This window comes from Phoenix dactylifera, chromosome 8 (genome assembly GCF_051530095.1).
Source record: "Phoenix dactylifera cultivar Ajwa chromosome 8, Ajwa_hap1_PhDact_Kaust_v1.1, whole genome shotgun sequence".
In the NCBI taxonomy this organism is placed as follows: domain Eukaryota; kingdom Viridiplantae; phylum Streptophyta; class Magnoliopsida; order Arecales; family Arecaceae; genus Phoenix; species Phoenix dactylifera.
In genome coordinates, this window is record NC_143197.1 from 25,907,308 (window position 1) to 25,923,176 (window position 15,869).

Here is a 15,869-nt window from a genome sequence, read left to right on the forward strand (position 1 = left end):
TATTCTAAATCTCATTAAATCAGCAAGTTAACCAAATTAACTCAATCACTTCCTGATTTTGTTGAACCTCTATTGGTATCATCAAACCCATCTCCTATATTGCTCTAAATTAATCTTTGACCATATGAAGGTTAGAAGAACTAATGTCCATTTCATATGAAAATTAACAGTATGTGAGTTCAACCTAGATCTTTTCAATCTCTCTAAAATCAAGTATGGAGCCATGTTTGGTTATTACTCCACCTTATATGTAGATGGTCAAAACAATGGTATTCTTTTTTGTGAGAAACCCAACCTCCAACTACCAATCTACTCATTCTAACGAAGAGAATTTTCAGTAGATCCTATTTTTGCTATGCTTTTAGGGTTCTTTCCCTCTAAGAATTCATTGTGTGGGAAGTAATTAGGACTTATTCAGATAACCTGAGATCAAATATTTGAAAAATGGAAGAGATTCAGAATCAAATGACCCGTATTATGTGCTATTGGCTAGGAGTGAAATTAAAAATTATTTATTACTCTAAGAAACAGGTAGCTCAAAATAGACTGTTCAAAAGACATAAATAAGAAAATTATACAAATTTCCCTGGGGAAGAAAATTATACTAACTTCTGCGAGGAACGGTACGTAGGAACTGATATTGTTTATGACTAGCATGATTCACATTAATTAGTGTGTAATCATTACTACATGGCCATTTTTTCACAAAATAAGTGCATTTGTTTGTGCGTGTTGGAATTATCTCCTGATGGATTGTACTTCAAGGAACTCTCATACGGAAATTCTTACATGCACTAATGTCCTCGGCTAGACAAGGGACTGACCCAATGATCTCCCAATAGATTTCCTCCTACCACTTTATTAATTCAGTTCTGCAATAAATGGATTACATGTATGTTCCTTCTCAGATTTTTATCCAATGATTCATTCTTCAATTGTGGTGATGTTTGTTGTTATCCAGGTGATCAGATGGTTTTCTTCATTTTAAATGTGGTCGAGTTCATTGGACTCCTGATGACCTTCAAGCCCTTTTTAGCTGTACCCAACAAGTAGAACACAACAATTATAGTGTATTCTTGAGACTGGAGCCTGGGCAAAAAAATGGAGTCTGACATGATGGCGCACATGAAGCAGGGTAGGAGCATGCCTTGTGCTCCTGATCAGCGCTGTGGCGCATTCATGAGCGAATATGATGACATGATCCAGTATCATGATAATTAATTTATTAATGTTATCTGCTGCATAGCAGCTGAGATTGGCTGTTATTAGACAGGTAATAGAAAGCACGGCGATAGCTTAGCTCTCAATGGCCTTTTTTGTCTCCCAAAGAAGGTGAAGCTAATGTTGTTTCAGTTTGATATTAACTTAATCATCATCAAAATCGACGTAATTATTATTGTTTTCATGCCTTTTACTGTTATCAACTTCAGGGGATGAAGACTTTAGACCAGGTAATTATGACTTAAGACATGAAAGCAATGCATTATCGGCCATCAACTTAATTAGAACCTAAGATACTGATGAAAATTGATTTATAACTAGAAGAGCTTGCAAAAGAAAAGTCCTCTCCAAGTATTTATCCTTGTATAAAGGTAAGAAATATCTTTAGCTTCTTAGGCATAAAAAGACTAGAACTGGCCTTTTTTGAAAGTATGATGCCAACAGGCACCTGAAGCCATTTTTTCCCTTTTTTTTTGCTGCAAAAAAAATATTGTCGCCTATTAGCACAATCATCTAACCTAGACTGTAGAAGAACTGAAATTTTAAATCAACAGGAGGAAATCTAGGAGCAAAGACAGCATATGCCAACCAAGCATGTATTCTCCCATGATACTTAGGCTACTTTGGCATACAAGATGTACTTCATAATATTAACCCTTCTTTTCAGTTACAAATCACCTCGCAAGCAGATCCTGGTTGCTTTCTGGTACTTTACCCATTGATATTGGCTTTTGTCTAGGAAATTGTTCTATTTGCCTCGTCTTGTTGAACCTGTTTACTTCCAAAATTATTACAGCCATTTGTTCTCAACCGATCAAAGTTGACAGAGGACTCAATCCTGAACTTTCCTTTTGAACTGAAACAACGGTGAACTGAAGTGAGTTCCACAGTGAACTCATGCTTTGTAATAATGATAGATATCATCAAATTTCCATTAAAAAATATGTAATTTACAACTGTTCCATTACAAAAAATTCTACCCACCTTATCCGACTTGTTTACATGAACTGAAGCAAAATCTAAATCTAAAACACTGAGTCATTCTTCCATGTTGACCCTATTGGGCACTGAACACTATAGTACCAGCACTAATGAAGTTCGAAGCTCAAACAGCCTTGGGTTGGATCTGCTCAACATCAAACACTTCGAACATCAATCGCCTGACATCTGGTTTGCCATAGACTGTGTACGCAAGCCCATGTATTGCTTGTTGGACTGCAGTTGTGGCCGGATTCCTGAGCCTACGATTATGCTCAAACTTGTCTTGGACTGACTCACCATATATGATGAAGCGATGAAGGTGCTTGTCCCTCAGGTACCGTCCACAGTACTTGTTCATTAATAATCGGCGATGCTTCTCTTGTAACCATCTTCCAGGTGCATCAAGATGCTTCATGAGTAATCTCTCAGCCACAACAAGATCCTGAAGACGAAGAGATAAATTTAGGTGTTCCAGAAAGAGAAGAGGTCTCTCAGTTAAGATGTTTAATTTATATTGTATTGAAGCCCAACACTTTACAATCTCTCCTGCAAGTGAAGATATCTTATAATGGATAATCCTGCCATTTGTTCTACTCAGGCCAAACAATTTGCTTTGTTCTCAAACATTATTGGATAACAAACACAACACAATATATAATTGAGAACTATATTAGCATATTGGTAAAGTCTACCTGAATCTTTTGGCCAACATATTCCAACCGCTCCAGACAAAATCGCGGGTGCTCAAATTTGTACTTGGAGGGATGCATAAAGCACAACTGCCATGATTTGAAAAGATGTCATCTGGTAAGGCTTAACAAAAGCAAGAATGGACAACAGGCTTAACAAAAGCAAGAATGGACAACATTCCAATATTACATAGCACAGACTGGCATGTTCTTTTTCATCCCCCTTTACTGCATATTACCATCAGTCCATCACCCTCTTTTCCAGCCTACAGGCTATTGACTACCATCATAACAGTCTTTTTTTGTACCCTCCTAAGTCCTAGTTGACTCTTGGAAGTCCACCTTCAATAAGTTTTTTCTCCTCTTCAAGAGGTTGATTCCCATTAATCCAACTTCTATATATTGATAGTCTTGCCTCTAATGCCGATAGGGGTTATCCCCACAATGTAGAACCCCGAGAGCTGCATGACCATAATGAAGATGTGATGAAAGGCATTCGGGTTGAAGCCCCTACTTTTGATGGCCGCCTTGACCCAAAGGTCTTTTCAGGCTGGTTGCACGAAATGGACCACTTCTTTGAGTGGTATAATTTGTCTGAAGAAAAGAAGGTCTGGTTTGCCAGAATGAAGCTCATTGATGGAACTAAGTTTTTCTGGCAAAATATTGAACAACTCCTGGCTAGGAGACGTCAACCTGCTATAACTGACAGGATAGAAATGAAAGAAAAACTTAAGAAAAAATACCTGCCTATTAGCTACCAAGATGATCTCCTTGACTGATGGAACAACTTGAGACAAGATACCCGATCAACCACTGACTACATTACCCAATTCAATGAATACATGATGCGATGTAATGTGATTGAGGATGAGAGAATGGTCCTGAGTCGGTTCCGTAGAGGTCTCAATGATGAACTTGGAAAGAACTTGTCCTCCGAGAGGTGTCCATGTTAGACCAGGCCTATATATTTGTATTGAACTATGAGCAGGTCTCCAAGTCCATGTTTGTGAGGCACCCTAACATTCGGGGTGCATCCACAAATCTTGATTCTTCAGGGCCCAAACCTTCTGTAGGATCCTCTACCCCTAGACCCCCTCCTACTGCCCCTGTCTCAAGCCCAGACACTAAAAGCAAGGAAATTCTTGGTGAGCCTCCCAAACCGCATTCCAAAATTCAGTGCTACAAATGCCAAAGTTTTGGTCACGTTGCCTGCCAATGTGCTAACAAATCTCTTGTTATTGCTTAGCAAGAGCAGGAAAGTGACACAGATGACCTGGAGGAGCAAATCTATGAACCGAATCTCGATGACTTTCCAAAAATTGAGGAAGAGTGTGATGAGGAACCTAAAATCCTACGGTGCACCCGTACTACACCTATTTCGCTTGCACAGTCGAAAGGAGAGTCTGACCAGTCCATCATGAGTGTAGTTAGATATGCCCTCGCACAACCCAACGAAACTGATGACTGGAGAAAAACCTCAATTTTCCATACTTATATTAAGTGCAGAGAGAAAGATTGTAAGGTCGTCATCGATAGAGGGAGCAGTATTAATGCAATATCGTCCAACATCGTCTTCTGCTTAGGTTTGGCTCCCGTTCCCCAACCACAACCCTATAAGGTCTCTTAGATTGACACAACTTCTATTTACATCAAAGAGAGATGTCTTGTGCCCTACATCCTTTCTTACAAAGACACCATATGGTGTGACGTAGTCCTAATGGATGTAGAACATCTAATTTAGGGAGATCCTAGTTGTTCGACCTTAATGTTACCATCTTTGGTCGATCCAAATTTTGTTCTTTTGTAATCGAGGGCAAAAAGATTAAGCTCAATCCTTTGCCGCCCAAGCCACCTGATAAGAATAAGAGAAGTGAAGTATCAACGGACAAAGATCTCCACATCCTGTGTCTGCTAAATTTGAGCTGGAAGTATTTAACGAATCTTTAGTGCCCACTCTATTTGTCCAAGAAGTTTACCCCCATAATTCAGTCACCAGGTCCATAAGCATGACTCCATTTGAGATAGTACATGGTTACAAAGCTAGGAAACCTCCAAATCTCTTACCCATGTCATCCAATGTTAGAATTTTTGAGTCTGCACATGCATTTGCACAACACATTCATGAGTTGTATTAGAAAATCCACAAGCACATTCATGCACATAATGCTCAATATAAGATGCAAACTGATTCCTATGTTAAAGAATTTCAAACTGGAAATTATGTAATGACCTGTATTCGATCTGAGTTTCTTCTTCCTGAAACCGTTAAGAAATTGCAGGCTCATACTGTTGGGCCATTCAGGGTGTTGCACATAGTTGGCACTACTGCTTATGATATTGGCCTCCCATTTAATTTTGGTATTAGCCCAACCTTTAATATTGAAGATTTAGTTGCTTACAAGGGCCCACCAACAATCCCCAATGACTCTTTTGTTGAGCCATCTCCTGCACTTGATGATTCTCTTATTATTGATCCTATACCAGCTTCGATTTATTTACCCCTCCACGAAGCACAACAAAAGCACATTGATGTTATTTTAGACGATCAAACAGTTTTTACCAGTGATGGATGTATCTAACACTTTTTGGTTCATTGGCGAGGATGACTAGTATCCGATTCCACTTAGATCATGCGCGAGGAGTTTCTGCGGATTGACCCGGATCTATTGGAATACTACCAAAGCTACACCGTGCCGCGTTCGTCGAGGTCGACTTCTTCCCACCCAGGAGAGTTGGTGCGGACACCAGTACCAGACTGCCTGTTATGCGGGGCCACGGTCGTAGCACGAGGATGGTCCAACCACTTTCGTTGTGGCTGGATTGATTTTATGTTATTTTATTTTGTTTTATTTTATATTGATTGGGCTTGTTTGCATATTGTTATTTTAAGGCCTTTATGAGATTATTTTCTTTGTAGGGGTTTTTTTCTTATTTCTCAACCCTATATATATATATATATGGGTCCATGCACTTGTTTGGGATTATTAAATGATTGAATGTAAAATAGCCTTCTTTTTTCTGAAACCCTAGTGTGAAGCTGCGGCCAGAGCCAAGTGAGAAGCATGGATCTTTTTCTTTCCCCTTCTCTTCTTTTCTTCCTCCTTCTTCCCTCTCCTCCCTGCAGTTGTCCTACATCACCGGTGTAAGTTCATTAGTTAACAAAAATATATCTTTTTCAATATTTTAATTTTATTTTAATAAATTATTATTTTATAATATTTTTATAAAATAATAATATAGTAATGTTTAGGTAAATTATTTTCGACAGCATCAATCTCTAGCTTCAATCCCTTCTTATCATTTTCGAATACAATGATGACGACAACATTGACGGCTTTGCAGTTCAATCAACAATCGGGGGCATCCAAACGCATCGTATCACCCACCAACCATGAATTTTTTGGGAGGATTGGTGGGCAAAAAACAAAAAGGCAGATGGGATGGAGGACTAATACGTAACCTACAGTTGATTTCTCATTGACAATATGATCCATATGAAGGACTAATCAATGTTCAAGTTTTTAATGTCATTTCTTTGTTGTCCTATAACTGCAAGGGCGCAGTCCCCGTGCCAAATTTGGCATGGCCCATGGCCTGAGAAAATTTGTAGAGTAAAAGTCAAAGATGGCATTTAGTTGTCCAAATAGGATCTGTGACCTTAGATTCTCGTCTTAGAGTAATTTAATATCGTGTTTCACATGCTATATATTTCAGTGATTAAAATTTTCTAAATATTTATGATTAACTTATTTAGTGTGCCACGTAATATCAAAACTATCCAAACATATTCTATACATTTTGTAATTATTAAATGTAATTCTCAAATAAATCATAGCAAAGTATATATGAATACAAATGAAATTATCAAAATCTGTTTTTCTGGATCAATTCAACATGATCAAAAATTAATCAAAATTGTTAAACTAATATCAGAAGATTATCAAATTTTTCCTACTAGAAGAATTTTTTTATGGGATTGTCATACCCTTCCTAGCTAGAAAAGTTTGTTTTTTCCATAGATCAATATTTGGAAAAAAATATTTTTATTAGATTGAGAGGCATTTTTATTCTTAAAATTCCAACGTCGCTATCTTGGGGTGATTTTGAAAATATTCTTAAAAATGGATTTAACATCATTGGATTGGATAATAATTTTAGAATTGAGAATAATTTGGAATGACTGCCACATAGGATTAATATAGTACAACTAAATACAATAATTATGTTGTCTTTATCGGTATCACTATTGATCTTAGTACTATCATTCTATACCAAACACCATCAAAAACATAAATAAATCCAAACACTTGGACAAAGTTAAAGAACACCTTCTTTTGTCAGCACGACATGAGTTTGTCCTCCAAGTTGATCACGCATACTAATAAAAATATAAAACATTAATTGTTGCTTAAATGTTTTTCATAAATCATTAATTATTACTTAAATGTTTCTTTTCCTTGAGGCATCTTGTGCCCGTTGGCTCGAGTAATATATTCATGGTAGGGCTGCTGCTTTTAGCCTCTTGGTTAGTTGGTTATCAGCATCTTAACAGCAGAATACGTCAAAAAAAAAAAAGTTGAGTTTACAGCCATTTGTCTCCCAGCTATCAGCCTCCTGACGCATGGGGTGATGTGTGGGACTAAAAAAGGACAACAAAGAGAGGTTCCAGTGCACTCTCTCTCTTTGGGCTTGAAATATACTATAGACGAGCAGATTACCTCCTTCGCTGTATCTGAGGTCTAAAGAGAAGTTCTACTTCCCCTCTTCCACTATTATTAGAGGAAAGGAGCCTTGACCTCTTCCCACCTCCAAGGGAGACTCCCCATATAAACCATTGAGGACTGGGCTTTGGTTTCCAAGGAGAAAGGAGCTTAATTTGTTCGGCCTTGGTTGGAGATGGCGAACGCAGCGGGGCCTTTGTTGGAGAAGGTGTACTTCGAGAACTGCCCGGGTTGTAAGCAGGAGAAGAAGAAGGATGCCAACCCAGGGATACCCTACAAAGAGTTCGCCTTTGTGTGGATGGTCACGCTCTGCACCGGTAATTAAGGAAAACTCGCACTCATTTTTTATGTCTTTCTTACTGTGTTTCAGAGAAATAGCTATGTCTGTACTTTAGAGCATGCGCTTTGATTCTGTGAAAAAGAGGATGTGAAAGAAGAGGAAACGTAGAGAGAAGGCCAATACACTCTTTATTCCATGAGTCTTAGGGGTTTGATTCCAGCAGCGGATTCTCCTTCCTGCATGACCCTTGTTACAAACACATAATTTTGAAAGGTGTAGGCATACCTCGATCTGTGGCTCAGCATAGAAAGCATCCAGTATATTGAAGTGGTCAGGACCAACATCCTGCCACTTTTTTTTTTTGGTAGAACATCGTGCCACTTCGAGATAGGCTCTGGTACAATTTCCACGAGATCACGTAATTCAAGTGTTTCGTTAGCTATTCTTTGCAGGAAAGTGGCCTTTCCTACGCTAATGATTCCCTTGACACAAAAAGTCAGCCTTTTCTTCTGCATAGGCTTAACCTGAGAGTTAGGGCTTTCCTCTTTCAACTCTTCATCCAGACTCCTTGATGAAAGAAGTTATACTCTCTGCATGGTTTTTATGGATAATACGGATACCTACCGAGCTACGCAAGAATTCAACCATCTTCTCACTGGACTTACCAAAGAACTTGTCCCTGTAAAGCTGTTTAAGCTGGGAAACACCACTGAAACCCTTATCCACCAGCTTCCTAGGATTCCGAGGTCCGACCCCGGGAATCATCAAAAGCTCGAGATTCGCCACTGGCGTACCATCAGACCCTCCACCTCTCTGCCTCCTCTCCACCACTCTGTTGTTCACCGCTCCAGACTGCTGCTGCTGCTGTGGTTCTTGAGATTTCTTCTCCCCTTCCACAACCTCCTCCTCCTCACGATACCCATCCAAGACTCCGCCTTTCTCGCGATTCCTCAAACCTTCGGCCACTCTCAAGTCCCTCGCCCTCTCGCCGTGCAACCAGGCGGCCGAGGACGGCTCCCGAGCCTGTCTCAAGAGCGGGGACCATGCACGCGCGCTTCGACTGGAGGCCACTTTCGAGGCCATGGCAGCAAGTAATCCGGGGGGCCCTAAGCGGAAGGTTCAGTCGGAGAACGGCGGCGGCGGAGGAGGAGGGAGTGCGGATGTGGAAGATGGACATCGGAAACCACAGCACGGGAACGGAGGGGAAAGCAGGAGCGGCGTTCTTCTCAAGCCATCCGGTGGTGGAGAGGACGGGGGCGGGGCCGGCGGCTCCACGCCAGAGCTTCTGCATTGCTCGCTGCAGCAGCGGCAGCTAGCGTTCATGAAGAGGACGAGAGTTTTGGAGAGGAAGAGGAAGAGGAGAAGAAGGTCAGGGTTTAGGGTTTTGGGATATGGGTTAGGGTTCTGGTGTGGAGAGCAAAGCTCTGATATCATACTGAAATCACCTCTTATCCTAAAAGCTTAAGCTAATAGAATAAAATAAATTTATTTATATATTTTATATTTTCTTGCGCTCCCTTCATATGTGGGCCAGACTTTTCTTTTAATGGGCGAGGCCAACATGTGTAATTTTTTAATAATGGAGTAAAGAGTGTGCAAACAGAGTTCGAACTCAGAATCTCTGCTCTGATACCATATAAAAAAGAGAATGTGAAAGAAGAGAAAACCGTAGAGAGAAGGCCAATACACTCTTTATTCTATGAGTCTTAGGGGTTTGATTCCAACAGCAGCTTCTCTTACCTGCATGACCCTTGTTACAAACATATAATTTTGAAAGGTGTAGGCATACCTCTGTGGCTCAGCATAGAAAGCATCCAGTATATTGAAGTGGTTAGGATGAGCTGGTTAATCGCTAGAAACTTTTTGTTGCATTAATTTGGCCCATCAGATTTTTTTATTTATTTTTGTTAGTCTCGTTAGAAGAGTAGTTATGATCAAGGTTTGCCTTACTGGGGCCACACAATCATAGTGTCGATGCGATATAGTGCACGATACGTCTGACGTATTGAGTGTCGGTACGCCATCAGTACTAGATTAATATGGTACAGTATGTCCGGTACCATTCGATACAGTATGATATAGCATATTATGGTTATGACGATTACTGTAATGCTGATAATAGGTGGCTGAGAGCAATGGGATTAAATAGACTTAAAAAGAGGAAAATAATATTTTGCTATTGTTGTAAGGTTTGCGACTTGGATTTATCTGAAGATTTTTAGGAAGCATTATCATGTGATTCTTATAAATGGTTTTGCGATTTAAAAGGTTTGGAAGAAGACAATTTGATGTTGTTGTGTGGTTTGCAATTTTGGTTTTTATCAAGAGAATAGTATAAAAACATCGAAAACTAGATGGTACGAAGCGTATTGTATTATATCGGTTCTTTTATTAATATTCAATATAAATAATATATTAAATATTAATGTATAAAAATATTTATATTATATTAATATTGTGGTGGTGTGCCTAGAAGAATCTCGACTGCTATGATGTTTTTTTTTTTAATGGATGAAGCGTTCTAGAGGCATCAGTACGTAAAGTGATATGTGTTGATGGATTCAATTTTCCTTTGAAATTTTAACCGATGAAGCTTTACTGCCAGCTTGAATAGTTTGGCCGTACGTGGAGGGTTCCGTGGGAAGTCTGGCATGCAATAATTTTTTTCAGATGATGAATGATGGATGGGTAAAGCAGATGACTACGTTATGTTTTTCATTTTTGGGGCATGTTTCTTTTTGCCCTGGGACTTCAATTCCTCATTAACAATAAAAATATAACGAATAACATGAAGCAAATGTAAAAAAGGAAATTAACAGTTTGTTTTTGTTCTTCAAAGACCACAATCTAATAATCTAAATTTTGAACTTCAAATACCACAATCTACAGCCAAGTAACTCTGATACTTGAAGTGCTGCACTTTGTTGTTAACAATAAATTTTAGCATCATTCATGGTAACATTAGCTTCTTTATATCATTATATACAACGCTACAATGATTTTGAGACTTTGATTTGAGATCATCAAGAATTCTCACAAACAAACTTCATATTTTGAAGAAATAAATTAATGCTCATGAGATTGGGTATGTGGAACATAATGGTAGGGGGTTGTGTTATGCGTATAGCAAAAGTTTTTTTTTTGTTTGATGAAAACATGTATAAAAAAAATTTAAGTAGTGAAATCTATATTTCTGAAACTTTGGGTGAGAATCTATATATAATTCCTCCAAACATTGAAGGAGGTTAGTGTAATTTAATCAAAACGAAATCAAGTATTTCTTTTTCAACATTTTCTTTTTATGGATAAGAAAGAGAGATGGATGGATGCCTGCTCCCCACTCCCCATAGAAATGAAAAAGAAAAAAAGCAATATAAGCATTACATTTGAGATGTATCACTATCTATCACCATTCCGTTCTATGCTCCGATCCCTGAGTCTCCATGACAATTAGGAACTAATACAGTACACGAAACAGGCGAGTATTAGTTTTGTTATTTTCCAAGTGCTGCATTAATATTTATTGATCTCCACATCCAGCAAAAAGTGAAATAATGATCCCCAATATTTTTTTATATGTAGACTGTGAAAAAACGAATACCACATCAAGTTAGTGAAGGTGTTGGTGCTGGATAAAATGATATGGGATTGAATTTTGCCCTGATCAAAAAAACTTAAGGCTCGTTTGGTTCGCAGAGAGAAAAAAAGAGAAAAAGTGTTGTCAACGAAAAAAAGAAAAAAAATTACTTATTTGGTTGAAGTTTTTAAAATAAGAAAGATAGAAGAGTAACATTTCCATAGGAATAAGATTCCTAAGTTTTATGGAAAAGAAAAATCATAATGGATATTAGAACGCTATTTTCTCACCAATTGAAAATTGAGATTTTTTTTTCAAAACTATCCTTAGACCATCAAAATCCATAAATAAGGTTTTTTTCTTTATTAAGGGTATAATAAATATTCCATACAACTTTTTTAGGAAGTAGATACTCAACAAAACATAAGCCACTTTGGAATGTACCACTTTTTCATGGTCAACCAAATATACTAAATTCATTTTTCCATGCATCATATTCTCAGGAACCATTTTTCTAGAAAAAATATTTCGATGAGGAAAAATTCTTCATGCGGAATACTATGCACCTTTCTTCGTACATGGGGTCCACAAAATGATGATCCAACAAGCCAATTGATGGGCAGGGCTGTTTGGAGCTGGATGCTAATAAGTCAAAATTTGTGCCATCAGATGGAGAGATTATACCCTATTAGAGGCGGCATTGAGCCGGGCCGCCCATGGCCCGGCACGAAGCAGGCCGTGCCAGGCATGGCCCGCTTGCTACAGTAACGAGCCGTGCTAGGCACGGCCCGTTAAAAGGGGGCTGGGCTGGGTTAAGGATTTCTGACCCGTGGGTCGAGTCCGACACGGCCCATAAGGGCCTGGGCTGGCACGATTCGTGGGCCAAGCACGGCACGACCCGCGGGCTAGCCCGAAATGGCCCATAAGGGCCTGAACCGGGTCCGACACGGCCCACAAGGGCCTGGGCCGGTCCAGGCACGGCTCGTCCCCCTTAAAATAAACGGGAATAAAATTTTTTATTTATAAATTTTTTTAAAAAAATTAATAAATGTTGGGAACTAAGGATTTATTAATATAAAGCCACCTTAATGGTGGGGAGTTTGGCATATACCCCTACCAGTTTATTAATTTAAATCAAAATGGTACATGAAGGGAGGTTTGGTCTGACCTCCAAAATACAATAAGAAAGGAGAAAAAATAGAGATGACTCACTTTAACAATTAAAAAAATAAAAATGTACAATTATAAAAAATTAAGAAATAAAAATAAATGATCAAAATCTTACTAATAATCAATATTCACTATTCAGTAGTGTTTGTATCATCATCATCAAAGGATGTATCATGTCCACGTTTATCTTGAAGTCTCGCCTCAGCATCCAACCAATCTTTGAAGCATAGAAGCATCTCAATCGTTTCGCCAGTCATCCTACTTCTCTTTTCGTCAAGAACACGCCGACCTGCACTAAAAGTGGATTTCGATGCTACTGTGGACATCGGCACAGCTAAAATATCGCGTGCAATTGCAGACATAATAGGATATTGATTTTTAACACTCTTCCACCAGGATAATACATCTAGACTCTCTATTTAATTTTCATCATATGCAGACTGAAGATCATTTCGTAAATAAAATTCTAGTTCACTACTTAAAGATGAAGAAGATGAAGATGAACTTGAAGCATGTGTGTATTTTCTCTGTGCAATGAATGAAAAAATAGATGACGAACGAGAACTACTAGAAGAAGAAATAGAGCTTTGTACGGAGAATCTAGATCCACGAATTTTTTCATCATATATAGCATAAATATCATAAAGAAGTTGTATTACCTTAATTTTAGCAGGTTCAAGATCTTGAATCATATTTTCACAATATGCATCAAGTAAAATTAGTACGCCATTCAATTTAACTCTTGGATCAAATACAACAGCTAAGTTATGCATAGGACATATCTTGTCCCAATACTCATTCCATTTAGATTCCATTTGTTCAATAATAGGCATTAAAACATCATCATATCTTTGTTCTGCAAATTTTTGACTAATCATATATGCTTGTTGTAAAAATGAACATGAAGTTGGATAATAGATACCAGAAAGAACATTAGCGCATTATAAAAACTAGCCAAAAAATCTTCCAAATTTTTTCTTTATTCCAATCAATTTCAGTCAATGTAAAGCCTAATCCACGATCATTAATATATACACTTAATAAGTTTTTATATAGGTATGCATCATGTATCATGCTATATGTTGCGTTCCAACGAGTAATTACATCAATTTTAAATTTTTTAAAACGTTTATCATGATTTATACATAGTTTCTTAAATTTTTGAAGTCTTGATCTTGAAGCATGAATAAAAGAAACTGCATTTCTAATTTTTGGGTTGCTCGTTCCTATACCAATACATTGAGATAAGCTCTTGCTGAATGAAGCCTATAAAAACGAACGGCTATAATTGCTTATGCATAGGGCCAGTCGGCCTTATGATGCATGCAGTGTAAGGTATCATTTCTCCATTTGGTGGACATGACTCATGTGATTCCTAACAATTTGGACTAACTTGCAGTTGCAGTGGACCCTACCAATAGACCATGAAACCTCTTTTCTGATCATAGCCTTTTCTTCTGGGATCCACCAAGGTCACGTTGGGATTGCTATTGATAGTACAACTTTTAGAGTTGTGAGAATAAAGCTATGAGAAGTAGAACTTTGGAAAATAGATTTTTTATAAAATATATTTGCTGTTTAATAACTATATTTTTTAAGTACAGTAAGATTTTAATGTATTTGATAACCAAACTCACAAAATGCTTTTTATATAACAAAATGAGAACAGCGAGCCCACTCGCTCCTCCGGAGTTGTAGCTACCACCTCCCTCGTAACTGTATGGGGCCCAACTGGTGCTACATGGCACTAGATGACTGGTACACTTGTTGTTGGAAAGTTGAACCTTCACGATTGCGACACGTGGCACAGAGTTTGCTGTGGTGCGTGGTATAACAGAAAAATTTTTAGATTCCCAGATGGGACCCACGCCCCTAAATATGGCGGGCCCGCATTCTTATCCCACGTGGCTATCTCCTTACCTTGATACGTGTCTCCATGCACCCGGTCCTTTTCTTATCGAGCCGGGTCCGGGTTCCCCTCGTCTGCCACTTAAACGGCATTCTAATTCACCGTCGGACTCGCCGTCTCGTCACCTTTCGTGCCCTCACCGCCTCGTCTTGGACGTGCAAAGAAAGCAGACACAAGTCCGGCTCCAACGTAGGAAGGTTACGCGACTCGCTCCCTCTCTGTGGGTTAAATATAGCACGAGACCCCAAAAGCAGGTTCGCCGAATCCGAGCTCGACGGTAGAGAGAGGCGTGGAAGTTCCGTTTCCTCTTCTTCGATAGTTTCTTGGAAAGCGATTGAATCGAAGGCGATGGTGTTGGATTGAATTCGAGCCATCGAGGTAGTGGGGAGGAGTTGGGCGTGGAGTTTGGCGAGGCGAGAGGGGGTTTCTTGAAAGGCCAAAGGCTCTGTTCTCGTAAAACTCCGAAGGAGATGGCAGAGAACAGAGCCCCGTTGTTGGAGAGGATGCGATTGAATCGAAGGCGATGGTGTTGGTTTGAATTCGAGGCGGTGGGGAGAACTTGGGCGTGGAGATTGGCGAGGCGGGAGGGGGTTTCTTGAAAGGCCAAAGGCTCTGTTCTCGTAAAACTTCGAAGGAGATGGCGGAGAACAGAGCCCCGTTGTTGGAGAGGATGATGTACTACGAGAGCTGCCCCGGGTGTTAGTTGGAACAGAGGAAGGAGGAGAGAAGAGGGATGCCCTACAAGGAGTTTCTTTATGTGTGGATCGTCACGCTTTGTACTGGTGAGGAAAGTAGAATTAATTTTGGTTTCTTGATTGGTTTGTTTTGAAGAGTTGATGTTTAAAGCTGTTTTTTGAGGCCAAGAACTGTTTTTTTTTTTTTGGTACATCGAGGAACTATTCTTTTTGATGGCATTTGGCGGGAGAGTAGTTTTCTTTTTCTTCTTCTTCTTCTTCTTTTAAATTTCTTGGGGAAAACTGGCTGGAATTTGCTTTCTTGCTGGATGATTTAAGGCAATGGTCTTCAAAGCTTGGATTTTGATTCCAAGAATTGGTTAAAATACTAGGTTTCGAATGGCATCTGGTGTGGAGAGAGTTCTACTAGTGTATTATTTTTCAAAAAAGAAAAAATGGTTAGGCTGGTTGGATTAGAGATCTAGCTAGAGATTCTGAGGAATAGTTGCTGCAATTTGCTTTTTTGATGGTTTTTGTTTTAAAGAAACGATCTTTTCATTGTCTATCTGATGCCAAGAATTGGTGGCTTGTATATTTTTGGATTGCATTTGGCAGGGAGACATCTCTTGTTTGTGCGTTTTTTTGTT

The 15,869-nt window shown here is 39.0% G+C and overlaps 3 protein-coding genes and 1 pseudogene across 8 annotated transcripts in view; 2 read left to right on the forward strand and 2 right to left on the reverse strand.

Annotated features, from left to right (window-relative positions):
- The window catches only part of LOC103697307 (protein ZINC INDUCED FACILITATOR-LIKE 1-like), a 35,959-nt gene extending 34,554 nt beyond the window's left edge, over positions 1-1,405 (forward strand). For all 4 annotated transcript variants that reach the window (XM_039124774.3, XM_088703235.2, XM_089925016.1 and 1 more), the window contains one exon: positions 962-1,405. In XM_039124774.3, the coding sequence (XP_038980702.2) occupies positions 962-1,053 (92 nt within the window). In that variant the 3' untranslated portion in view covers positions 1,054-1,405. The remainder of the gene's footprint in view (positions 1-961) is intronic.
- Positions 1,406-2,122: 717 nt separating this feature from the next.
- Positions 2,123-3,003, reverse strand: LOC120110272 (ribonuclease III family protein). Its single transcript, XM_039124776.3, has 2 exons — positions 2,895-3,003; positions 2,123-2,644 (listed from the first exon to the last, which is right to left on the reverse strand). The coding sequence occupies exons 1-2, from the start codon at positions 2,970-2,972 to the stop codon at positions 2,327-2,329; spliced, it is 396 nt and encodes a 131-aa protein (XP_038980704.2). The 5' UTR covers positions 2,973-3,003; the 3' UTR covers positions 2,123-2,326.
- A 4,648-nt stretch (positions 3,004-7,651) lies between these two features.
- The window catches only part of LOC103712253 (protein ZINC INDUCED FACILITATOR 1-like), a 29,887-nt gene continuing 21,669 nt past the window's right edge, over positions 7,652-15,869 (forward strand). The window contains exon 1 of one of the 3 annotated variants that reach the window (XM_089925018.1): positions 7,652-7,929. In XM_089925018.1, the coding sequence (XP_089781144.1) occupies positions 7,788-7,929 (142 nt within the window). In that variant the 5' untranslated portion in view covers positions 7,652-7,787. Of the gene's footprint in view, positions 7,930-14,739; positions 15,331-15,869 lie in introns of those variants that run through there. The other 2 variants (XM_089925019.1, XM_089925020.1) reach the window with 2 other exon arrangements.
- On the reverse strand, positions 8,018-9,095 carry LOC103712254 (uncharacterized; annotated as a pseudogene).